General features: G+C 38.4%; 1 protein-coding gene across 6 annotated transcripts in view; it reads left to right on the top strand.

Annotated features, from left to right (window-relative positions):
* Positions 1-25,731, top strand: part of SLC38A11 (solute carrier family 38 member 11) — a 74,122-nt gene that overhangs the window by 14,481 nt on the left and 33,910 nt on the right. For 5 of the 6 annotated variants that reach the window (XM_079924288.1, XM_079924289.1, XM_079924286.1 and 2 more), the window contains 3 exons: positions 1,183-1,262; positions 22,124-22,194; positions 23,213-23,374. In XM_079924288.1, the coding sequence (XP_079780414.1) occupies positions 1,183-1,262; positions 22,124-22,194; positions 23,213-23,374 (313 nt within the window). The remainder of the gene's footprint in view (positions 1-1,182; positions 1,263-22,123; positions 22,195-23,212; positions 23,375-25,731) is intronic. The other variant, XM_079924287.1, reaches the window with a different exon arrangement.

The raw sequence follows: 25,731 nt of genomic DNA, 5'->3' as shown, positions 1-25,731 counted from the left end.
TATCCACAGTGATGAAGCCCCCTCTTCCAGGTAGAGCTGAGAATGGGGATGATATTCCAGAGTTTTCTGACCATGCTCCTTCCTTCCATAAGAGGCATCTAGAAATAAACTGAAGTGTATTAAAAGGAACTTTTTTGGTGAATTTTCTGAAATGTCTGAACTGTTTTCCATTCCACATGCTCAATGTAGACATAAATGCTTCCTTCTGAGAGCAAAAGGCAAGGCATTTATGAAAAGAAAGCTAATGTTCCATCATATTACTAATACTTGAACATTTTGACCCTAAGTGTCCCTTAAAAATGTCATATTGATGTATTTAAATAAATCTCCCATGAGCAAAGCAGAGTAGTTAGAAAACACTGATCTGGAGTCAGGCTGAGCCTCTGAGTTCCCCACGGGCCACTTTCTAGCTATGTGACCGGATTCTTTCCCAATATCTGAGTGGATCAGAGGACTTATAATAGAACCTTCTCTCTAGTTAAAAACTAACAACCCAGGAAACAAGATTAATGACAAATGAAATAAAAGCAATTTTATATTTTTCTTATCAGACAAAAATTTCTAAATTGTGCTTATCCATTTAAAAAATTAAGAGTAGAACACAGATTTAATGTTAAGAGTGCAAAGAACACATATACACACAGACCAGTTTATATTGTAACCAGTTAAAATAGTGACAGAAGAGAGAGGAAGTAGCAGAGAAGACTCTAGAAACACAGACCAAAGGACAAAACCACAGAGGAAAATTAGACTTAATAGAGCTAGAAAGCAGCAAGGAAAAAGCAGAGGCATCCCAAAATGTGTGTGAGTGGGTGGGGGGACGTTGTATAGGAAGGGGCAGGGTAGGATAACGACAGAAGCAAGAAGCAATTATAGATAGAAAAAAGCACAAGTCAACACTAAAATAAAACCTGAAGAAAAATGGAAACATAATTTCCCTTTATGAAATAGTCATATTTGGTACTTGTTCTATTTGGGGGGGAAAAGAACTAAGACTAAGATCTAATAAAAAATTTACCTGCCTTAGATTATCAATACCAATCTGTAAGAATAAACTACTAAAGAATTGTATTTTAAAAACTGTACATAAGTTTACTCAAGTAAAAAGTGAATCACCTAATATTTTCAATAAAATTGTCTCTATTCTAAACTGACCATATATCTTTACATTTTCTTTTTCAGATCTCTCTTATTTCTACAGTTTTAACAACTCTGATTCTTGGAATTGTAATGGCAAGGGTAGTTTCATTGGGTCCACACATGTAAGTTTTGTTGCTTCATTGGTTGATATTTGATTTATACCCATCATTCAGATGTTCATATGATATATTATAAATGCAGAAACATAAAGTTATAATGGTACCAGAAGCATCATTTATCTTCAGTATTTGACAAAATGAGAGAAAATGATTACGTTTAAGTAGTAGCTGATGGGATTAAACTGAGTTTGCTTATTATTTTAATGGCCTGCCTAAAGAATTAAAATAAGGAAGGGATTTTGAATAGTGAGAAATAGGAACAAGGTAGAGAAGTGGTAGATGGCAGAAAGAGGAGAAATGGTAGATGGTAGAAATTTCTGTATCTATCTCACAGATGGATTTGTTCTTAACAAAGTTTTCACCAGTCTAGGTTGAAATGAGAAGAGTAAAGAATATAGTGGATGTTTTTCTCTATTTAATGAAATGTGGTCACCTTGAAAACCACCCTTTATTCTCTACTAAGATTATATTCTTTAATTGTGTTAAAATGCTTTGTCATTTGTGAACTAATAGTGATAGTTGGTAATGATATTTGTTTGTTTTTTACATTATTATTTGGCCAAATAAAATGTTGGGAACTTGGCATTGGTTCCACAAATTTTAAAAATGTTACTTAGCCGTGAAATTCAAAGTAGAGATTCTACTGATCTAAACCACACAGTTCTTATGCTTTGATTATAGAATAGATTTATCAGATAAGGACTGGGTAGTTTGTATCCACAGTCCCAAGAGAATGCAGTAATGAAACTAGCTTAAAATAGCTTTAAACACAAAATTGGGTTCCCACAATGCACAATAACTATTTGTTGAATAAATTAATAAATAATACATTATGGAGTTTCCATGACACCTTAAATATTTTCTTTATCTTACATAAGACAAATAAAATTAATTTAAGACAATCTCTAACATAGTGCAAGGAACATGCTGGGTCTTCAGTTGTTATCTGTGAGGAAAAAAAGAAACTTGGTGAATAGCTATAACTGATAATGCCATCCCCCAGGTTAACTTATTTTTTTCCTACTGAACATTGTTCTGCAAAACCACTTCATCTTCCACTATATATGACTTATGTCAGGCTTCTTAATTTACCAGGAAAATACCAAAATTTATGCCTTAAATTTATTTGAAAGGAAGTATGAAATATCTAGACTAACTACATTTCATATGGTCTTTTCTTTAAAAAAAAAAACTTTTTTTAAGGTTTTCAATAAAAGGAGATAGCATAAATATCTGTAATGTTTATATTAATGTTATCTTCAAATAACTTAATCCCAGTTCATAGTTGTATTAGTCAGTTTGGCCTGCTGGAACAAAGTACTACAGACGGGGTGACATGAACAACAGATATTTATTTTCTCATAGTTCTGCAGGCTGGCAGCTTGGTTGGGTTCTGGTGAGGGATTTCTTCCTGACTTGCAGATGCCTGCCTTTCCTGCTGTGTCCTCATGTGGCAGACAGAGGGAGAGACAGCAAGCTCTCTGGTGTCTCCTCTTATAAAGGCACTAATCCCAGTAAGAGTGTCCTACCCTCATGACCTCTTCTAAACCTAATTATCTCCCAAAGTCCTCATCCTTACATACCATCACGAATTTGGGTTAGGGCTTCAACATGAATTTTGTGGGGAGCACAATTCAGTCCATAGCGATAGTGTTTTTGAAATGTACCTGGTTCACTTCAATATGGCCATTTATTCCTTCATCTAGTAAACACTTATTGAGTACCTGTGGCTTCTAACTATTTTGCTGTGCAGCACTTACTGCACATTGTTCACGATCAACTATGGATGAGGGATTTATTTTAAAAAGAAAAAGAAATGACAATACAGTATTAGGAGTGCAAAATAGAAGCATAAATGAGGGGCAGTGTCAGCACCGAAGAAGAGAGTTCTTGATAGTCTGAATTAAGGAAGGCTTCCTAGAGGAAGAGAAATATGATCTGGACGTTTTGAAAGAGGAATCTGAATTTTTCCAGATAGATAAGGGTGTGAAAGGCATTACAGGCCTGGGAAAGGTAAGCTTAAAAGCACAAAAACACATATTAAATTCTACTGGATGTATTTAACATCTATAATATTGGTACTGTATTCTGCTCTGGTTTTCAGAAGCTGAATTCACAGCAACGAAAGGCTAATAAGTGTATTGAACAAAATACACTAATAATTTTTGCTTAAAATTTTTACTTTTATAAGCCAGAACTATTTTAATTGAAGCCTTTATCATGTAGAGAATAAAGTTATAATAAAAGGTGTTAATAGATTTGGGAAATAGAGTACTATGAGGGAATATTGAGGGGAAAAAAAGCAAGCAGCTAAAAGTTGGAAGTAAATAAATAAGCCATTAGTTGAGCCCAAGCAGAACAGTTTAAAGCAATGATTTTCAACTCTGGCTTCACATTAGAATTACCTGAGTAGCTTTAAAAAATGCTGATGCCAGGGCCCTACTTGCAGAGATTCTGAAGGAATTGATGTAGGGGTCAGGCAACTGGATTTATTACTTAATGGTTTTGAGTTTGTGAACAAAGATCTCGAGCCTCTTGGTTTGAAGAGATTAAAATCATGAGTACACATTTTAACTGACACATTTCTAAAAATAGGCCAGAGATTTTGTTATTTTAGTTACTGTTGTGTCGTTATTTTTCATGATTCATCCTTCAGTTATTTTTTTCAGTGTCTTCTATATACAAAATGTGTGTGAAATACTATTGTGAACACAAAGAGAAAGTATCTCTGCTCTGAGGGGTGCACAGTTTAGTGGGGAAGATAAGATGATACAAATGACTGTCATATAGGCAGTGTATCTTGATACAAAGGAAAGAGGAAGGAGAAGCCACTTCCTGGTGGTGCTAAATGAATTGATTTTTATGGCCAAGAGCTATTTATTTCTGTTATAAACAAAATGTGACCTGTATCTTTTTAACCTTCCTCTAGTGCTGATAATCATATTTTATCTGAGTCTCTGAAATTTTTCTAATAACAGGGATTATTTAGTTAACTCTTTCAATATTTAAATGTTAAGGAAGTGTGTTTTTTAATACTGTGCTGCCTTTTATTTCTGTTTGAATACTACTGCAAACAACTTCTGTTTGTCCAGATTTACAATCAGGCTAATCAAATCCCGTGTTTAGGGGCTGGCATAGTAGCTAGTCAGGCAGGCTTTTCTCTGAAAATATGACAGCCACGAATGCTTATAATCCATAAAACATGAGAAATTCAATACCCCATGTGTGTTTTTCCTCATTTTTTTGTTCAGATGAATGATCAGAAACCCTGTACTTTTTCATAGGACTTTTAAAGTGGTATTTGAAAAAGATCTTTAAACCCCGTATCAGAAAAGAGGAAGGTCTGCAATGGCGACTGGTATTGACCTTGTTACTATGGAAACACCTTTGTAGTGGTTGTGTTTTAAAAATAAAACATACAATTCAATTTCCTTTTCCATAACTCATAGGGCCATAAACTCTGCTTTTTGATATGATTTCAAATATCTCACAGTCCAATGACTTTCATTTCTTTTTGGAAATAATGTGCAGTTTTATTGTGTTTTCTAACCTTTCGCTTTCTAAAAACTGAGGTGACAACGCAATCTAATTGCTTTCCAGAAAGTGTGCTAGTATCAAAGTGCAATAACACATTTCTCCCATTTTTTTTCAAACTACAATCAGAGGCATTATCACTGTGAAAACCTTCATTCTGTGCCTCATTAATATTCAGTTCTTTACATTCAGGATGGAAATGATAGCATGCAGTCCAAATTTATAACTAGTCTCCCTTCATATAACATCTCTTTTACAGCATTTTAATCAATAGTGTACTGTGTTCCAAACATAATTTCAAAAAATGTGTCTACACTTTTAACAGGTATTTATGCATATAAAATGTGCCTTTTCCAAGGATCTCAATACATACTAGTTTTGTTACCCCTTATTCATTCCAATCCTGAAATTCCACAATTATAGCTATATATAAAGAGGAACTAGAGGGGATTAAAGAAGGATCAGAAAAAAATGGGTAAAGACAAAGGAATAGTGCATATTTGAAAAGGGAATGATTAGTTCTGGCAGATACCAGCCACTGATTTGTTTTGATGGTGCATAAATTATTGCCGTTTTTGTTGCAGACGACAACAACCGTAGAACCATAACTGGTTGAGGCAAGAGAGAATTTATTGACACACACAGCTATAAAGTTCAAGGCTATTTCTGTTATTAGGTTTGGTTGGATTTAGGAGCTCAGTCAACAAAATCATAGTTTTTCTTTTTTTATCCTTTGGCTTCATATCCTATTTTGGCTCTAGTGTCTGAAAGACTTTCCCCTTATTGTGACAAGACGGCAATGGCAATCTTAGCCTACATCTATTCAAGTCCAAGTCCATAAAAATAGAAAGAGCTTTCTCTTTTATTTTACCTCAAACCTCAATTCCAGTATTAGTTCTGATTGGCTCTAGTGAGGACCCATGACGATCATGCCTTGTACTGAGTTGCTTATGTTTATGTTACATGACTACCTTTGAAGCTAAGGATGGGATCAGCTCAGCTAAAGCACACAGACTCTGAGCAGAGGAAAAGGTATCCCAAAGGAAATCAAGGCAATGATGATGCCACAGGAAGCGGGAGTAGGCTGCATGGTGTAAACTACAGATATCCACTTGAGGTGACAGGAGGTTACTGGTGACCTTCAGGCGTTTCAATCAAATGATAAAGTTGGAAAGTAGCTTAGAGAGAATTAAGATCTAAGTGAATTTGGCCAAAAAAGAAAAAAAACCCTTTTGTTTTTTAAGAGCCTCAATGAATGAAAATCTCAGGACAAAACAGTGGCTTAAGGCAGTAAGAAGTCTAAAAACTACCGTTTTTACCATGGGAGATATGGAACATGTTATAGACCAAGGCAGAAGATGGAGTGAAAGTCCCCCAGGAGATCTTGAAAAGTTGGAATTCATGATATAGAGTGCTCCTTGGAGAGGATTGAAGTCATGAGATAATGAAAATGATCTTAGGACATTAAAAATTTCATACAAAAACATTCTCTGGCAAAGAATATGTTCCTAAGGCTGCTTCCATGCTAACAAAATTTGCTCGCTCATTTGCTAAAATACCATTTGACTCTGTTCTGTAGCACTGCTAGAGCTAGTGTTAAGTTTTCCCAGACCAACTGCTGACATGAAGCAACAAATAGAACCATCATGTGACTTGAGTCTGCATGAAAATAGAAAAAAACAGCTGTAAGACAATATGTTCTCTGAGAAGATCAGTCCAGTCCCTGTGTTAGTGGAGCTGAAGGAGCAGCCTGGGTTGCTCAGTGTTAAGGACTCATCCCACTCATCATCAATTTTTTTTTTTTTTTTGCGGTACGCGGGCCTCTCACTGTTGTGGCCTCTCCCGTTTCGGAGTACAGGCTCCGGATGCGCAGGCTCAGCGGCCATGGCTCACGGACCCAGCCGCTCCACGGCATGTGGGATCCTCCTGGACCGGGGCACGAACCTGTGTCTCCTGCATCAGCAGGTGGACTCTCAACCACTGTGCCACCAGGGAAGCCCATCAATTATTTTTTTATAAATGGCTGCCTTAGTGAAATGTGCCACCTGTGTGTTATTTCCGATAAGAAGCCAGACTGGTCTGTGGTACAGATTAACAACCAAAGAGCAAAAATCGAGTCACCTGTTCTTTCAGCTAATAAGCATTTATTAAATGTCTGGCTTATGCCAGTCACTCTTCTAGGTATTGAGGCTGCCAAGATGAGGAAAGCACAGTCCATGACCTCAGATATTTATAGTTTGTGAATGGGGAGAATAGACAGTTAATCTCAATATAATATTTAATAGAATTATGGCAAAACGCAATGGAAACAGGAAGGGCCCTTAGCCCAACCTGGGCAGGCAAGTAATATTTCAAGATAAGACAGTATGTGATCTGCTGTTTTTAAAACAATGTACTGGGATTAGCTGGGTCAAAAAAGGAGAGAAGGGAGGAGTGGGAAGCTACTGTTGGCAGAAATGAGTGAGGCCCAGAGGTGTGAGGTGTATAAGGACCTAAAGATTTAACGTTAACAGGAGGTACCTGGAGAAGAAGGACACTGCCACTGGTTGGGGGAACTATCAAAGAAAATAAAAGTGCATCCCTTGAGAATTTTCTCAAAAACTCTCTCTTGCTTTTATGTTTCTCCTCGAATATATATTTATCATAGTTTTAACAATGGTCATGTCTCCATATTATCTCTTTTGAAAAACTGCCGAATATTGGTGCTTTCCTAATCTACTGACCTCTGCTCTCTCATCACCACCACCTGTACAGCGTCTGTGTTAGGGAAGTAACTAGAATGTTGGTGATCCTGAGTTGAAAGTTCAGCTAGAGAGAACGAAGAAATGATCGTAGAGAGGTTGGTAGAGACCAACATGGAAGGAAAGCTTTACATGTAGTGCCAAGAAAGTTGGATTTGTTCTTTAGTTGATGGGACATTGAAAGTTCTTCAGCAGGACAGTAACCACAGCGAATCTTCATTTTGGACTTCTCGCACCGCAGAGGTGAGGATAGATAGGGGTTAAAGGCCTGGGAGGAGGCTCTCTGGAGGCAAGCATCCAGGCAAAAGACAACTGGAACAGTATAAAGGCAAGATTGGCAGAAAAGAAAAGGAAACAGAGGAGGGTGTTGCCAAGGTTTCCAGCTTGGACAACCAGAATTGTAGATGGTCCAGAACTCACCACCAAAAGGAGAAAATGAAAAAGTCTGTCCATCCAGTAAAGCATTTACTAAATGCTTGGGAACATCGATGAAAAACCCCAGCTTATTTTAAGTTGTTAACCAGGATAAAAAAGGAAGCAGGTCTGGAAAAAACATAAATTTTTAATTTTAATATCAATTTTGAGTAACCCTTGGGGTGGAGAGAGAGGAAAAGGAAGTTTTGGAAATGCAAGTTTAGAGTTTAGGGAGAGTCTGATATGAACAGGATTGTACAGGGACAGCATATAATAATAAGGTGGGGTGGGGAATTCCCTGCCTGCCCCTTGGTTGGGACTCCTCGCTTCCACTGTTGGTGGGGAGGGAGGGGGGCACGGGTTCGATCCCTGGTCGGGGAACTGGGATCCCACAAGCTGCATGGCACAGCCAATAATAATAATAATGTGAAGAGATTATTATTAGTAGAACCCCAATGGTAAATACAATTGACCCTTGAACAGCATGCGTTTGAACTGCTCGGGTCCATTTATTCGGGAATTTTTTTTTCAATAGTAAATACTGCAGTACTACACAATCACAATTGTTTGAATCCACAAATGCGAAACTCAGATAGGGAGGGTCAACTATAGGTTATACTTGGATTTTCGACTGCTCTGACGGTCAGTGCCCCTAAGCCCTGCATTGTTCAAGGGTCAACTTCCATCATCTGGAGTTCACATCTGAAATTACATTTATTTTAATATAAACCTTGAGCACTTCCGTTTAAAAACAAAAGGATCCGGGCCTCCCTGGTGGCGCAGTGGTTGAGAGTCCGCCTGCCGCTGCAGGAGACACGGCTCGTGCCCCGGTCCGGGAAGATCCCACATGCCGCGGAGCGGCTGGGCCCGTGAGCCATGAACGCTGAGCCTGCGCGTCTGGAGCCTGTGCTCCGCAACGGGAGAGGCCACAACAGTAAGAGGCCCACGTACCGCAAAAAAAAAAAAAAAAAAAAAAAAGGATCCGTTTTGATGTTTAGGGTGATACCAGGAAGAATGTTCCTGAACAGCTGTATGTGTTCATGTGGACCACAGCTGTCTATAGAACAGACTCAGAAGAAAAGTGAGGTGGGAGCGAGGAAATGGCAGAGAGCTGTCAGCTGATGTGGAGCTAGGGAAGTGGGCAGATCTGCTTATGTCACTAATAGCTTGTGGTGTGACAGGAAATGTGGAGCCTTTGTGTGCCAACCAGAGCACTTAACTCCCAGATGTATCTGGTTGAAGAGGTTAATATGTAAGGCTCTCTTAAGAAAAACCGCAGGCTCTGCCGAGATTGTCTGATTTGGAAGGTGCCTGTGTTTAGCTGAAAAGAGTTTGGTCAGGTACAACAGACACATGTGGTGTCTGACCTCCTGATCGGAGGTCAGATGTTCTGGTGATCAGAAGCAATCCCTATGCAGCTTGTTTTCTCCAGTCTGTGAAGACTGGAGATGTATTTGGTGGGACTTGCTTCCTACTTGCTTATTACTACAAATATACTGTTATAAAGATAAGGAAAAGTATGTCTTTCAAAATAGGATGCAAAACCTGAATCCAAGAACCCAAACTGAGATAATTTTGCAAAATGAATTTAAGCCCCGAAAACCTCCCCACCTCGCACACATAAGGAAAAGGCTTCTAAAAATTTTATAATTAAGCATGTCTGGATTTTTCAGAGTAAGAGAAGCAATCATTCTTGTAAAAGTATTTGCAAACTGCTACAAGCCAATCTGTATTCCTGTCAGTATTAAAATATGTTAAAACACTGGAAGCATTGCTTTTTAAATGATCTGAACCTTATGATAAACCTTCATTATGTTGCCATGATTTATTTGAAGTTTTGTAAGACATTTTAAAAGATCCTGCCTCTTCCCAGTATTGCTTTCATTTGGATTTATTTTTCTCAAAAGAATATTCACATATTTTTACAACATCAAATATTACAAATTGCTTTTAATGAAATAGAGCTGCCTCCTACCAAATCCTTTCCTATTTCAGCTGTATCTTTTGGCGTTTACATTTTTACTTCTAGGTAATGTGCTTGTAACTGCTATTTCTGGATTCTTACTGTTGTCATATAGTAGATGAGGATTTAGCTCTTTCAAATTATTTTTCTTCTTCTTCTATATCATAATATGTGAAGACGTAACACAAGTTTCAAAGTTAGTTATATTTCCCTTCTGTTACGTTTTTTCTAGAATCGAGACTTGCTTTTGGTTTTGTTTTTAATCATGTTTAGTTGGATGTTCAGTTTAGCTTTAAAAAAAATAAAAAATTTGATTTTTTCAAAGCCGTTTTAGGTTCACAGCAAAGTTGAGAGAGTGGTACAGAGTTTTCCCACAAATGCCCTGCCATTATCAACATCCCCTACTAGAGTGGTACATTGGTGACAGTTGATGAATCTAGGTTAGTCCATCATAATCACCCAAAGTCCATAGTTTACATTAGAGTTCACTCTTGGTATTGTACATTCTGTGGGTTTGGACAAATGTGTAATGACATGTATCCATAACTATATTATCATACAGTGCATTTTCACTGCCCTAAACATCCTATGTGTTTCCTCTATTCATCCCTTCTCCCCCACCCCTAACCACTGGCAACTACTGATCTTTTTACTGTCTCCCCAGTTTTGCCTTTTCCAGAATGAAATACAGTTGAAATCATATAGTATGTAGCCTTTTCAGAATGGCTTCTTGCACTTAGTAATATGCATTTAAGGTTCCTGTCTTTTCGTGGCTTGATAGCTCATCTCTTTTTAGTACTGAGTAATATTCTATCATCTGGATGTACCAGAGTTTACCCATTCACCTTCTGAAGGCCATGTTGGTGGCCTCCGAGTTTTGGTAGTTATGAAGAAAGCTGCTATAAACATCGGTGTGGCAGGTTTTTGTGTGGATCATATGTTTTCAGATTCTTTGGGTAAACACCAAGCAATGTGATTGCTGGATCCTATGATAAGAGTATGTTTAGTTTTATAAGAAACCATCAAACTGTCTTCCAAAGTAGCTGTACCAATTTGCATTTCCACTAGCAAAGAATGAGGGTTCGTATTGCTCTACATCCTCACCAACATTTGGAGTTGTCAGTGTTCTAGATTTTGGCCAGTCTAATGGCTGTACTTTTTTTTTTCTTTCTTTCAAGATGTATAGTGGTATCTCAGTGTTGTTTTAATTTGAACTTCCCTGGTGACATATGGTTGGGAGCATCTTTTCATATGCCTGTTTGCTCTCAGGATCTGTTCTTTGGTGAGGGGTCTATTAGGGGGTCAGTGGATCTTTGCCCATTTTTAAATTGAGTTGTGTGTGTTCTTATTGTTGAGTCTGAAGTGTTCTTTGTATATTTTGGAGATAATGAGTCCTTTGTGAAATGTGTCTTTTAAAAATATTTTCTCCTAGTTTAGCTTTTGACTTTGATTATTTTTGTTACTCCTTTTCCAAATGCTCGAACATATAAGATAATCTACCAATCTTGTTATTTTTCCTAGAGAGGAGTCTCAGAGCCTTCGTCCTCTTGCTCCTTTCTAGATAGAGTGATTTCTCAGTTTGCTGCCCCATTGTCTTTCTAGGACTTCCTTTCACCTCTTTTTTTGTGTTAGACACCCTACTTCCAGTTTCTCACATCTTTCTTTTTTTCTTTGTTTTCTCCTTTTGCTGGAGCATCCTGAGTAGCTTTCTGGTGTGTCTGAGTCCTTTATACACGGGGGTTTAGCAAAGTGAGTTAGCTCTTTCACATCTTTAGCTCCCTCTATGTCATTGTAACTTAACACCAAGAATAACCCTTAATCTATGTGCATGTGTGTATAGATAGAATCTTAAAAATGTAAAAGGATAATTTTATACTTTTTTTCCTTTCAAGTCTAAGATGTAATCCAAGTGGTGATTAAATAATCAGGCAATTTGCCTCTCTGTCCATTTTAGATGTCCAGTATCTTAAGGTTTAATGAGTGCCCTCTTTTATTCAAACATTGAATTTATTCATTTTGAATTTATTCAAACAAAGATTCCATTGGTGGTAGTCTCCACACCACTGTAGCAAAATTTATATCAGCACAGAGAAGCTACAGCTTAGCTGGGGAACTGATAGCTGGGCTAAGCTGTACCCTGGAGGGGGGTTGAGCAGCTCCACGTGCCCTGAGATTACCCAAGGGGTTTTCTGCAGCTGGAAGCTGCACTAATTTGGCAGACCCAGTTGTGCAGAAAACTGTATGGGGTATGGAGGGTGGGATGGAATACCGAACATTTATCTGTCAATATCTAAAGCATAAATGAATTTTTTCATCTTTTTCACCATAATCAAAACCAAACGGCTGCCCGTTTGGTTGCATTTGTACCATCTGTTATCAAGATTAAACGTTTGCTTATTTAAAATAAGATAGCTAGGGCTTCCCTGGTGGCGCAGTGGTTGAGAGTCCGCCTGCCTATGCAGGGGACACGGGTTCGTGCCCCGGCCTGGGAAGATCCCACATGCTCTTCTCACATGCCGCGGAGCAGCTAGGCCAGTGACCCATGGCCGCTGAGCCTGCGCGTCCAGAGCCTGTGGTCTGCAACGGGAGAGGCCACAACAGTGAGAGGCCCGCGTACCGCAAAAAATAAAAAATAAATTTAAAAAAAAAAAGATAGCTTGCCTTTCTCAAGGTCCCTTCATTCTCTAAAAGAATATGAATACCATGATGAAGATTGCATTTCACGAACTTGCAGGTCCTTACACCCAGACTGAGACATGTATTGTTACTTTAGTGATAACATGAGGAAAGGGAAAAAGAGCAGAAGAAGGCCCATCTAACACTGATTGTCCACTATATACCACACTGTCTCATTCATTTTCTCATAACCTTTGTGTCAGATATACAAAATACAATTAATATCGTCTCTGTTCTACAGCAGAAAACACTAAGACCAGTGTCATTAAGTAGTCTGCCCAAAGTCACCCTGCTAGTATATCATAAAGTTAAAATTTAAATCCTGCAGCGCCAGATGGAGGTACACGCGGTCACTGTGCGCGAGTGGCTGTCCCCCTGGACGCAGGGGGACCCTGCCAACCCCTCCCTCCCGGCAGATCACGCCAACCCCAGAGGAGACACGGAGCGACACAGTCAGAGCAGGGCCATGAGAGAGGGCTTTGGCATGGTGACCGCCAAGCATCCCCTCCCCAAGGGTTTGTAACTGCCCAGAGGAATGTTCTCTTCTCCATGTTATTTATTTTGACTGTGTGCTCTATATTTGTCTCAGAGATGAAAGTTAAGTTTTGCGTTTACCGTTACAAGGAGTAAAATAACAAAACGAGAGTCGAGAATTGATAATAGTCATTTGCAGATCACAACCAGCTTTTCCCACGAAGGGACCAAATCTTAAAAGCCTAATTTAGGTCTCAGTGAGACATTTTTGAATGTGTCTGAAGGGTTATTTGCAGAAGGAGGTATCTTAGGCATGACCATAGATGCTGCTCTCGGACAGTCGCTGGTGGAGACATTGCACAGCTAGGTCTGGTTTCTCACTTTCCTGTCTGATTCAGAAAGAGCTTTACTTCCCTGCAGGAGTGAGACTTCATTTGCACCTTTGGTTTTTATTTTATTTTATTTTGTTTTCAATAGCCATCTCTCCATAGAATGTGTATACAAATATCGGAAATCATAATCTGATCTTTAAAGTTTATCTCATATTATTTAAGAATGACCCGAATTTTTTTATTAATTGCCTTTTGAAAATCTGCAGTTAGGAAGTAATGTACATGTAGGATTTAGGAATGTCAGTCAGAAAATTATGTTTTGAGAAATGTAATTATTTTATTTACCTTCTAAAGCCAAATATTCTTAGGCAGAAGTTCTTTGTTATTTTAGTTTCACTTTCTTTTGAGGGTCTTTCCTTGTCATGAGTGCACAACGCCCACCTGTTTGACCCGTGGCCCTGCATGGCCTCACTCACCTTGGCCAACCCCCGGGCAGGCCTGATGGCCACCAGGACGCCCACACAGACACCACGGTCAGCACATGCTGACCTGATGCGGGAGGCGTGGGGCGAGGCCAGAAGAGAGGAGGGGAGGAGAAGCGAGGAGGAGGGGCAGGGCCAGGGCTCCCGCAGGCTCCAAACCAGGGAGCAGGGCTCCCTGAGGCCTCACACTTCTTTGCCCTTGTGTGGCAATGTCCACCAGCGCCTGTGTGGACATCAAGAGATATGCTGGCCTCTGGGTGGTGACAGCCTAAAGAAGGGTGAGAAGGCCCTTGACCCTCTCATCTGGAGAGCAGCGAAAGGGGCAGGTCAGCATGAGAGGGTCTTCCGAGGCTTATTTGAAATCAGACACCCCAGGTGTGTGAGGTCCCACCTAGAGTGACTGTGAGACTCGAGGTTTGTAAACTTGCCCCTAGTTTGCTAAGATGATCTAAAATAATGTTTACTGTTCCAAGTTAGAGAAGAGAGAGAGAGAGAACGGGTCTGTGCGGCCCCCTGTGCAGGTCGGCTGGTCTGAAGATGAAGTCTGCCGTGTTACTGATCAGGCCAGACACGCTCGTGTCACCGCATCACCTGGGTCTCTCTTGTGCAGAAAACAGCACGGTGTTTTTAATCTGCTTGTGTTCCCTCACAGTATGCTGTTAGAAGGTTAATTGATAAGATTAAAGTAGGCTTAATCACAAAGATGTTTAGTGTTTAAAAAAATTCCCCAGCAAGTATTGGAACTTCTAAAATACGTATATCATTTGTACAGGGTTAATCTTGGAAATTATACTTGAAAACTTTATTCTACTCTTCATTTTAAGTTGGAAATTGTTTTTGACAAATTGTTTTGTACCATTGGAAAAGAAAAATGGTAATTTATGTTCTTAAAAAAAAATTTTTAATCCAAATCGGCCTGACCCCAAAGCTCATTAACTTTTTCCATTTCAGCTCTCTGTATTCCATATGTTTTTCCTTAGTCGAGAGAAAGTTCCTTCACAGTGGAAATTAAGTTCATTATTGTTCTAGTTGTCCCTTATTGATAATATTAATCACAGTTTTATCTATAGCCAGCAAATAATCACATTAAATGAAAGAAGCAGGTAGGAGCCAGATGGGGATAAAGAGCTGGTTTATGCATTACTAGGTAACATTAACAGTTGCTGAAGAGATGCTATCGACCGCAGTGGACTAACTTCAAAACTGTTGGCTTCCATTGCAAACTCTAGACACACACCAGTAAATGTGGTTGGTTTCAGTTCTCAGGGAAATGAACTTTGACGGTGCCAACAGAAGAATCTAAAACAAAAAGAAACCAGAGAGTAGTTCTTATTTTGGGGTTTCTTCAGAAGAAAATTAGCCTCTCTTTTTACAAAAGAAATACTCCTGAAGAGTTGTATGTTAATATGTTTGATTTTGAAAAATCATTTGAAAACCATTTCCTGTTACAGGTTACTTATTGTGAATTATTCTTTAAAATTAAAAAAAAAGGAAAGTGCTCATCCTATAATTTAATCACTTTGTAATAACAGATTAGTCTTTACTTCGTTCATATTTAATAATATTTCAATATGACTACTATGTACTCTGTTTTCCCCCTATGTCTGTATTCATAATGACAATTTTGATTTGTTTCTCCCAGTTTGTTATTTTTTTTGCTTTCTTCATCTTCTTTTTCTTTTCTTCTTCTTGTTTTTTTCTTTCTCAAATTCTCTAGTAGCCATGGTTCTTTATAAGTTAACAAAGTATTCTTCTTGTCTACTGTTACACTCATCTCCTCCATTCTTCTTCTTGCCTCTCAGGAAGTTCAGTTGGTAAATAGTAGCTGAAACTTACCGCATAAGCTACACTGCAGGAAAAATAAATCCTCTTTAAGTAATTTCTTTAACTCTTCTAGACCATTAGAAGCTAATTAGGTTTTCTGCAACAAAAGTTACCTATACCACTCCTTTTAGATCTATGTTGTCCAACACAGTAGCAACCAGCCACATGTGACTATTTTTTTTATTTTATGATTTTTTATTGAAGTATAGTTAATTGACAATGTTGTGTTAGTTGCAAATGTTAATTTACAGTGTTGTTTACAGCAAAGTGATTCAGTTATACATGTAAATGTATATATATAAATATATATGTAGGCTCTTTCGGATTCTTTTCCATTATAGGTTATTATAAGATATTGAGTATATTTCCCTGTGCTATACAGTAGGTCGTTGTTGTTTGCCTATTGTATATATAGTAGTGTGTATATATGTTAATCCCAAACTCCTAATTTATCTCCCCCTACATGTGACTATTTAAATTAGATAAAATTAAATGGAATTAAAAATTAATTAACTCTAGCCATAGTATTAAATGCTCAGTAGCCACATGTGCATAGTGGTCACCATATTGCACAGCACAGATGTAGAACATTTCCATCAGCACAGAAAGCAATTGTAGAGGAGCAAAATTCGCCATGCCAAAAGGTGTCTCTTTGGCAGGTGGATTATTTCGAGCTGAAAACAAGACCCAAAAGACTCAGGAAGTACCTTTGACCTTCTTCCTCACTACCTAAAAGAATTCAGATAGAGGGACGTTCCTGGAATAGAGCAATCACCAGAGATACCTGCAAAGAATATGTGCTAGGTGTGGTGGAGAAACTTGGCAAGGGCTAGAGATCAGGGTCTGCTAAATGTCCCATGTCTCCACATGGCCCAGCAGACATTTCTTTACCAAACATTTACTTTTCCACCTTCATGTGAATTGCCTTCCTCCCCTTCGAAGTCCCAAACCACTACCCCCAACATCCTTGTTTGCCTTTAGCTAAAGATGGTATTTAATGTGAGGGCTTTGGCCATTTTGGCGAGTTACTCAGTTCCCTTGAGTCTCTCCCATGTATACCTGTCATTAAACTTCTGTTTGATTTTCTCCTGTTAACCTGTCTCATGTCAATTTAACTCTTAGAGCAGCTAGAAGAACCTAGAATAGCGGAAAATGTCTTCCTCCCCAACACACTATTGTATGCTGCTATTCTATATTATCATACAGAATAAAAAATATTTGACCTCTTTGTTTTGTCTTTTTCTCTGCAGCATTTCCAGTGGCCATAACACTGATTGCCACATTGGTAGTGTTCAGCAAATATTTGTTGAAAATTGAATGATTTGAATGACTTTCCAGTAGGAAGAATGTAATTTCAGTTATAGACTATTTATGGAAATTTAAGCTTAAAAATTAAGTTCAAATCCAAAAAGGTTTCATGTAGAAAATATTGTATAATTATATAAAGTTCAGAAAGTTTTAAATTGGGCTAAATCTTTTTGAAATAATTTTCTATATTTGGTTCCAGTCTTTATCAACAATAGACTATCATATTTAAAAGTCAATGTACTTCTCTTTCCATAGCAATAACTATAATTCTTAAGTTGGATTCATTTTTCTTTTCCCAGACATAACTATTATTCCTAAGTTGGTTTGAATCATTCCTGTTCATGCTTCTATACTTATACTATGCATTTACGTATTAGTATTGATTAGTATGTTTGTAAAATATTCATAAATAATCACTATGGTAAAAAAAATGTACATTCTCTAATATAACTCACTATTTTTCCCTCAATATTGTATTCAGTATATTTCCATTTTGATAAAATTAGCACTGGGTGACTCTTTTTAATTGCTGTACAGCATACAATCTGATGGTTTAGAAATTTAGAAATGTAATTGTTTGCTTATAAGCTTTGAGTACCTTAAACTTTACTAGATATTGCCAAGATCTTCTCCAAACTGTTTTATAGTTTACAGTTCCCTCCATAATAATTGTATCTTGTCCTAGCAACTTCTCAACATTGCTATTATTGAATTAGGTTTAAAATTTTTTTTTAATGTATTTCATTTGAGTTTTTCTAATTATGAAGGAGGGTGAGCAACATACAGCATATTTGTTGGCCATTCTCATTTCCTTTTCTGTCAATTACCTGTTGTCTATTGTTCATTGGAATATCTTTTTATTATGATATGCAGTAGCATTTAATATACACTGGATAATAACCCTTTCTTGGTTATATACAAGACACATTTCATCTCCCAATTTTTAGCTTTTCTTTATTTTTTAACTTTGAATATGGATTAATTTATTATACATTTTATATTAATATTTACCTTCCATTGATTTTATCAGGTTTATCAATTTTTACCTTTATGGTTTTTGCCTTTATAGGTTTTGTTTTGTTTTGTTTTTGCGGTTCGTGGGCCTCTCACGGTTGTGGCCTCTCCCGTTGCGGAGCACAGGCTCTGGACGTGCAGGCTCAGTGGCCATGGCTCACAGGCCCAGCCGCTCCATGGCATGTGGGATCTTCCCGGACCGGGGCACGAACCCGTGTCCCCTGCATCGGCAGGCGGACTCTCAACCACTGAGCCACCAGGGAAGCCTGCCTTTATAGGTTTAAAACAATCTCTCCTCCATCGATATTATGTTTTATTCTTTGAAATTTAATATTAATTTGGAGAGAATTGACATCTACATGATATTGAGTCTTCCCATTCATAAATATGGATATGCTGTATCTCTCCATTTGTTTGTCTTTCAATAAAATTATGTCATGACATTAATATTATGCATATCTTTAAAAATAGTGTTTTTGTTGTCACTGCCATTTAAAAAACATTTTAACTGGTTCTTTTTTGTATACATCAACCCTATTAATTTTTGTGTATTAAGCTTGTATCCAGTGAAGTTGCTGAATGCTCTTATTAATCCCAATAGCTTGTCAGTAGATTCCCCTGAATTTTCTGTGTACATAATTATATTGTGTCCAAATAATTTATCACTTTCCAATGATTACATATCTTATCACTATCTTATTTTATTGCATTAGCTAAGAGTTCCAATAGTATATTCTGAAAGCTGTGATAGTGAACATCCTCATCTAGTTTCTGCCTTTAATTGTAATATTTCTAATTTTTCACTTTTAAGTATGTCACTTGCTATAGGTTTTGGTATATATTCCTTATTAGGTTAAGGAAGTTCTATTTTAATAATAGCGTGCTTAGCATGCTTGTCAAAATAAATACTGGATTGTATGCTTTCCTACCTATTTTGAAATGGTCAGTCATAAGCTTTTTTCTCCATTAATCTGTTAATGTGATGACTTATACTAAAAGATTTTTCTATTACTGAACTACTCTTGCACTTATTGGAAAAAACTCTTCTTAGACATGATTTTTTTCTTAAACATTGCTTGATTGCATTTGATAATATTTCATTTTCTATTTCAGCATCTATATTCTAAAGTCAGAGCGGTCTGTAACTTCATTTTCTCATCCACACTGAGTATCAATGTTTCATAAAGTATACCAAGAAACTTTCTCTTTTCTTTTTTCTGTGGAACCATTTTTCTGGAACTCAATCCCAGGCTAATTTATAAAAGGTTGGAAAACCATATTCAGTGTCTCTTTCCTTTATCTAGATTTGGACACACATTTTTTTCCTATCTGTAACATGTTTTTGGTATTTTCCATCTTATAAAATCAGTATCATTAAGCTGAACACAGAAAATCCAAAATCATCATAGGTACTATTTCACACTCCATCTTATCTAGGAATATCAAGGAACCATATGGACCAGGAAAAACCTTTTAAACTTAAATGAAACAAGAAAAATAAAAATAAAACTCCTACCTTTTCATTACTAATATAAGAGTTAAAAAGTAGGACACCACCACAATCTGTACTGAAAGGAAAAATGAATATTATTCACCTGGGAATACCCTACCAGGGAAAGTAGATCATTTAAAACATATTAGAAAGTTAAAAATCTTCAAGCTTCTACAATTGTTAGTGCTGCCTTTTCTCAAAAAAATGTTTAAGGACTGTGGACAAAATTTGTATTTTTCCACATTAACATTGGAATTTGACAGGTATGCTGCTGTCGGTAATGGTCACTGCAATGAGTAGTGGAAGCAGCAGGTGGCAGCAGCTCCCACTCAACAAACTATGGGTTTCTGAGCAAGCACTGTAACAGCAGGAGGCCTCCCTTGCTTGCTCCTTAGTTCTTTTGTGTCTGTAATGCTCATTTCAAATATGGAAAGAAGTAATATAATGCATAAATCCCACTAACTTTGACAAAACAGATGAGACGTTTTTGTGTCTACATTGAGAATGAATAACAAACTTAGGAAATAGATGGATTTATACCTAGTACCTTTATGCTTTCTAGGACCCTTCTTCCCTGTCCCCCTCTTCTATCTTATGCCTTTTTTGGATCTCACTGAAGCCTTTCCTTTTCAGGGAAGCTGGCCATACTTTTGGACATTTGCTACCTTCTATTAAATGAAACTGTATAATAATAACAATGTTAATACATAAGCTGATAATACTAGTGACCATTTATTGAATACTTACTGTATGCTAGGCTCTCCTCCAAAGTTTTTTTTTTTGTTTTGCGGTACGCGGGCCGCTCACTGCTGTGGCCTCTCCCATTGCGGAGCACAGGCTCCGGACGCGCAGGCTCAGCGGCCATGGCTCACGGGCCCAGCCGCTCCGCGGCATGTGGGTTCTTCCCGGACCGGAGCACGAACCCGTGTTCCCTGCATCGGCAGGCGGACTCTCAACCACTGCGCCACCAGGGAAGCCCTCTTCCAAAGTTTTACATATTTTTCTTATTTAATTTACACAATAACTCAGTGAATTTGGTACTATTATTATTATCCTCATTTTATAGATATCAAAACTGAAGCACAGAAAGGTTAAGTACTTTGCCTAAGATACATAGCTAATAAGTGGATGGGGCCAGATCACACAGGCTGTCTGATCTTGGAGCCTGTGCTCTTCACTGCTACTCAGGGATTTGTTAAACAGGGAGACCAATCCCTGCCTATAGACAGGTTGGCAAATATTTTAATTCCACTAAGAAAGAGACTTATTCAAGCTATTTAAAGTACATATATTTCTAAAACCTCTTTGAGAAGTGTATATACAGGTGGGAATTTGAGGCGACTGGCAGTTCAGTAAGGAAGAGACAGACCAAAGAGACAGATCTCAACTTCTTTACTTACTGTTTGTGGAAGCTTGACCAGATATGTCACCACCCAGAGCTTGACTTTCCTAGTACATTAAATGGTGATAATAATACTTAGGTGTTATTGTGAAGATTGAGATAGCATAGGATAGTTCCTAAAACATAGTTAAGTACCTTTTCAATTAATATTAGTTCAAGTCTACCTTTCTCAATAAACTGTAGCGCCAACTGTGAATTTCCCTTGGGTAGGATGAACCTGGAAGAGTTAAAGGGAAATAGAGGGCAGCATTGAGGGCTTCCCTGGTGGCGCAGTGGTTGAGAGTCCGCCTGCCGATGCAGGGGACACGGGTTCTTGCCCCGGTCTGTGAAGACCCCATGTGCCGCGGAGCGGCTGGGCCCGTGAGCCATGGCCGCTGAGCCTGCGCGTCCAGAGCCTGTGCTCCGCAATGGGAGAGGCCACAACAGTGAGAGTCCGCATGCCGCAAAAAAAAAAAAAAAAAAAAAAAAAAAAAGGCAGCATTGATTAACTGAGGAAGAACTTTGCATTATTAATGTTTGAATCTCCCTCAACAAGTATCTCAAATGATGAGTGCATAACAAATGTTTGTTGTTAAATTGATAAGTAGATAAAGTCACAGAGTTAAGTGGTCAATTCTAAATATGCAAAACTAGAGTCTCTCCAAGTCATGGGCATGCATTTTCAAGGACTGAGGTTAACAGTAACATTGGTATTCCCAGGAAATTTATTTACAATTTAAAAAGATGGGGATTTCCCCGGCTGTCCAGGGGTTTAGACTCTGCGCTTCCAATGCAGGGGGCACGGGTTCAATCCCTGGTCGGGGAATTAAGATCCCACATGCCGGGCAGCACAGCCAAAAAAAAAAAAAAAAAAATTAGGGCTTCCCTGGTGGCGCAGTGGTTGAGAGTCCGCCTGCCGATGCAGGGGACGCGGGTTCATGCCCTTGTCCGGGAAGATCCCACATGCCGCGGAGCGACTGGGCTCCTGAGCCATGGCCGCTGAGCCTGCGCGTCCGGAGCCTGTGCTCCACAACGGGAGAGGCCACAACAGTGAGAGGCCCGCGTACCGCAAAAAAAAAAAAAAAAAAAAAAAAAGGTGAATGGGAGCCCCTTATTAATTTCTGACTTAAAGATGTTCAATTTATAGTGTGACATCATTTCTTGTTTTCTTTTATGCTTATGCTTGCATTTGTTTAATCATTCATCAAATTAACTGATTTCTCTTCTAGACCAAAAACAGAAGATGCCTGGATATTTGCAAAGCCCAATGCTATTCAGGCTGTTGGTGTAATGTCGTTTGGTGAGTAGATGGTTTCCAAGGCCCTTTCTGAATATGGAGTCTTCTGTACTAGGAAAAAGTGCTGTGGGGCTTCCCTGGTGGCACAGTGGTTAAGAATCCGCCTGCCAATGCAAGGGACACGGGTTCAAGCCCTGGCCTGGGAAGATCCCACATGCTGCGGAGCAACTAAGCCCGTGTGCTACAACTACTGAGCCTGAGCTCTAGAGCCCACAAGCCACAACTACTGAGCCCACGTGCCACAACTACTGAAGCCTGCGTGCCTAGAGCCCATGCTCCACAATGAGAAGCCACGACAATGAGAAGCCCGCACACCGCAACGAAGAGTAGCCCCCACTCACCACAAGTAAAGAAAGCTTGTGCACAGCAACAACGACCCAACACAGCCAAAAATAAATAAGTAAATTTGTTTTTTTAAAAAAAGGTGCTGTGTGTCTGGAGAGCAGACGTCCTAAGTTTTAGACTTCCCATTAGCAGCGTATGATCCAGTTTGTGCCAACATAAAATTAGGCTGAAACTTTTCTCACTCATCACCAGAATGTGCTTCAATTTGGACAAGTCTCTTCCTCATGCAGAAAACTCATTTAAGTCTTCTTATTTCTTAACTTGAAAATCTAGCAAGTGTTATGGACTTCTTCAAAACCTTGCACACAAAGTATTGTGAATTGGCCATCTAAAGTTACTCTGTTATATCCCAGATGGGAAAGGAAGCCCTGGACTGAAAATATGGTGTTGTTTAGATTTCCTTTAAGATTGGAAAGGCCACTGGGAAATGGGAGAGAAAGTTGGCTAGGCCTGGTATATATCAAGAGTGACATGAGGAGAATATAAGCCTAATGTGAATGAAATTTCTCATTCCTACAGCTGTTAGAAAGATTATTTCTGACATATTTAGTAAATTAGTATATCTGAACTTCAGTTCATTAGTATTTCAAAGTAGCGTACATCTCTGAATTTTCTGAAGGAAAGGGAGAACTATGGTGCTTGCTTTAATAATGCTTTTTTTTCCCTTGTATTGCAGCATTTATTTGCCACCATAACTGCTTCTTAGTTTATGGTTCTTTGGAAGAACCCACAGTAGCTAAGTGGTCTCGCATCATCCATGTGTCCACCTTGATTTCTGTATTTATCAGTATTCTCTTTGCTACATGCGGATACTTGACATTTACTGGCTACACCCAAGGTAAAATGAAAAATTCAGTATTAGCATATTTTGGTGTTCATATGGAGTGGTGCTATCACTTCTCATTTTAAGTACAATTATACCCAATGTTCTACTTCAGAGTAGAACCCATTCTCTCCCCTACCTTCCTGCCTCTCCTAATTTTCCTGATTTTCTCCTTTTTAAACTGCTAAGCTTCTTCTGTAGTCCATTCTCCCTCCTTCCACGGTATCACTTCAAAGCACATGAATTCCAGCTTCCCTCTCTACTAGTCCACTGCAGTTTCACTTTCGAGGACACCAATATCCTCCCACTCTTCAAAACTAACAGTCTTCTTGGTTCTGATTTTCATGGACCTCTCTGAGTCACTTAACAGTTCTGTACATTCTTTCTTTCCTCCCGCAGAGAAAAGAGCACTACCATACCATCATTCACTCCCTTAATATTTTTTTCTTTCTGAGTGATTCATCTTTACTTTCTCCTACCTCCTCTCCCTCTCTCCCCACAAAACCCCATTAACTGGCTCAAGCAAGTTGGCTTTTTTTCTCTCAACAAATTCTTGGAGATTTTCATTGTTTTAACTCTAGTCCAGAACTTTCTTTTCATCTCCAGCCTCTTGCCTGCAGGACATTTCTACTTAGTTGTTTCACTCTTGCCGTAAACACAAAATACATCTTTCCCACAAAACCAGGCCTTTCCCTCCTCACCCCAACTCTCATCCCAGGACCCCACACTGAATTCACTTCTCTTTTCTTCTGTTCATCCAGGCCCAACAACGGAATGGTCATCTCTTCTACATCCTTGACCCTTACATTCACTCATCTCTGTAGTGTGAGAGTTAGGGTATTCTGACAGCCTGCTAAATACTATGATTCATGCATTTCACAGCTTTTGCAGGTTTGTTATCTCATTTGACCTTCAGACAACCCTAAGAAGGTAAGTGGAATAACTAGTTTTACCCCCTGCCTAGAACACAAAGAGGCGGAGTAACTTGCCCAAGCTGGCTGCTGACAAAGTAGAAAACACATCTCCTAACTTTCAGTCCCATTTTCTTTCCATTCCATCTTGTCATCTACCCCATTTTGGATACATATGGCCCATAAAAAACTGTCTCTTAGCCTCTAGTTCTGCTTAGCTTACTTTTCAGATGACACTGAAGTACTCTTGGGTGGGTGGTACATTGTTCCAAATGCAGGTTACAGGTGACTATGATTATAGGGAGAGATTTCTCAAGAAATAAAGAAGATGGCTTCATAAAAGAGTGCTGAATAACAAAATCCCAGTGCCATCGAAACTATAATACCGGTGTGTGCCATTAGAGTGCAGTAATGAAGTGACCTTGAAAATCTTGATTAAAATTGTTTCAAAACATTGCCATGTATCACTATTGCTACATAGTTTGCAAAGACAAATAGCCTGTAGGCTCCAGTCTGCACAGGACCTTGGTTTTAAATGCCTTTTCTATAAGACATAAACCCTTTTTCTTAGTCACACCTTCCTGGTGTTTTTATCATTAGTAATTCTGCAGATATAATTAAGTCTTTATATAACAAAGCTGACAGGTTGGTTTTGGTTTTGGTTGTCTGTTTTTGTTTTTTTTTCTTTCTTTCTTTTCTAGCTATAATTCCCTAAAATACACTTAGACTCAACCTAGAATAAGCTGAGGTTGTTTCTTCAGGCCATTTTGCCTTAGGCAAATCTAGTCTTGTTTGCGCACACTGCATGCTTCTTTTCCCTTTCATTACATAAACTCCAGCTTGTGAGGCAGTGAGAACTCTACATTGTTCTTGAATTTCCCAGTGACTTTTGAAAAGGTACAGGGCCTGTTTTTTAGTGGAGGTTAGTGAACAGGGAGCTTTGGGCCTTTTTTCTCAGAGTGTTGGAACCCTTTCAATCAACCTTGGATGAACCTCTGCCACTACTGCTTTGTGATTTAATCTCCTTCTGCCCAAAAGGAACACTAAAAAGTAATGTACATTTACTCCAATTGACAGGGGGAGGGGAAAAGAGTCACTTAAAGTAAGTCTTGGGAAGAGGCAGGTCATTTAGTCTTTTAATGAAAAAAAAAAAGTACAGAAGTATTATTATTTTGTTTTCTTTGTAAACAGTGTGGTAGTGTGTGACTTTTATCTAATTTTCTAGTCAATCTCATCGAAAAATGTGACAAACATTTTAAAATGTAAGCATGTTATATTTAGGAAATAAACAGTCTCAAATATTCTTTGTTTCTATATTGGGAAACTTTTTGCTGACATGATCTGTGCCCTCATTAGATCCCTGCATTTCCTCACAGGTGTCTAAGAAAATACAGTCTCTAAATAAGAATTGGTTCAATGTATATATGGTCCATCGTTTAGTTTGGAACTAATTAAATATAA

This window comes from Stenella coeruleoalba, assembly GCF_951394435.1.
Source record: "Stenella coeruleoalba genome assembly, chromosome: 6".
NCBI lineage: Eukaryota > Metazoa > Chordata > Mammalia > Artiodactyla > Delphinidae > Stenella > Stenella coeruleoalba.
The sequence above is the reverse complement of the archived record's forward strand: the minus strand, read 5'-3'. Positions and strand labels throughout refer to the sequence as shown.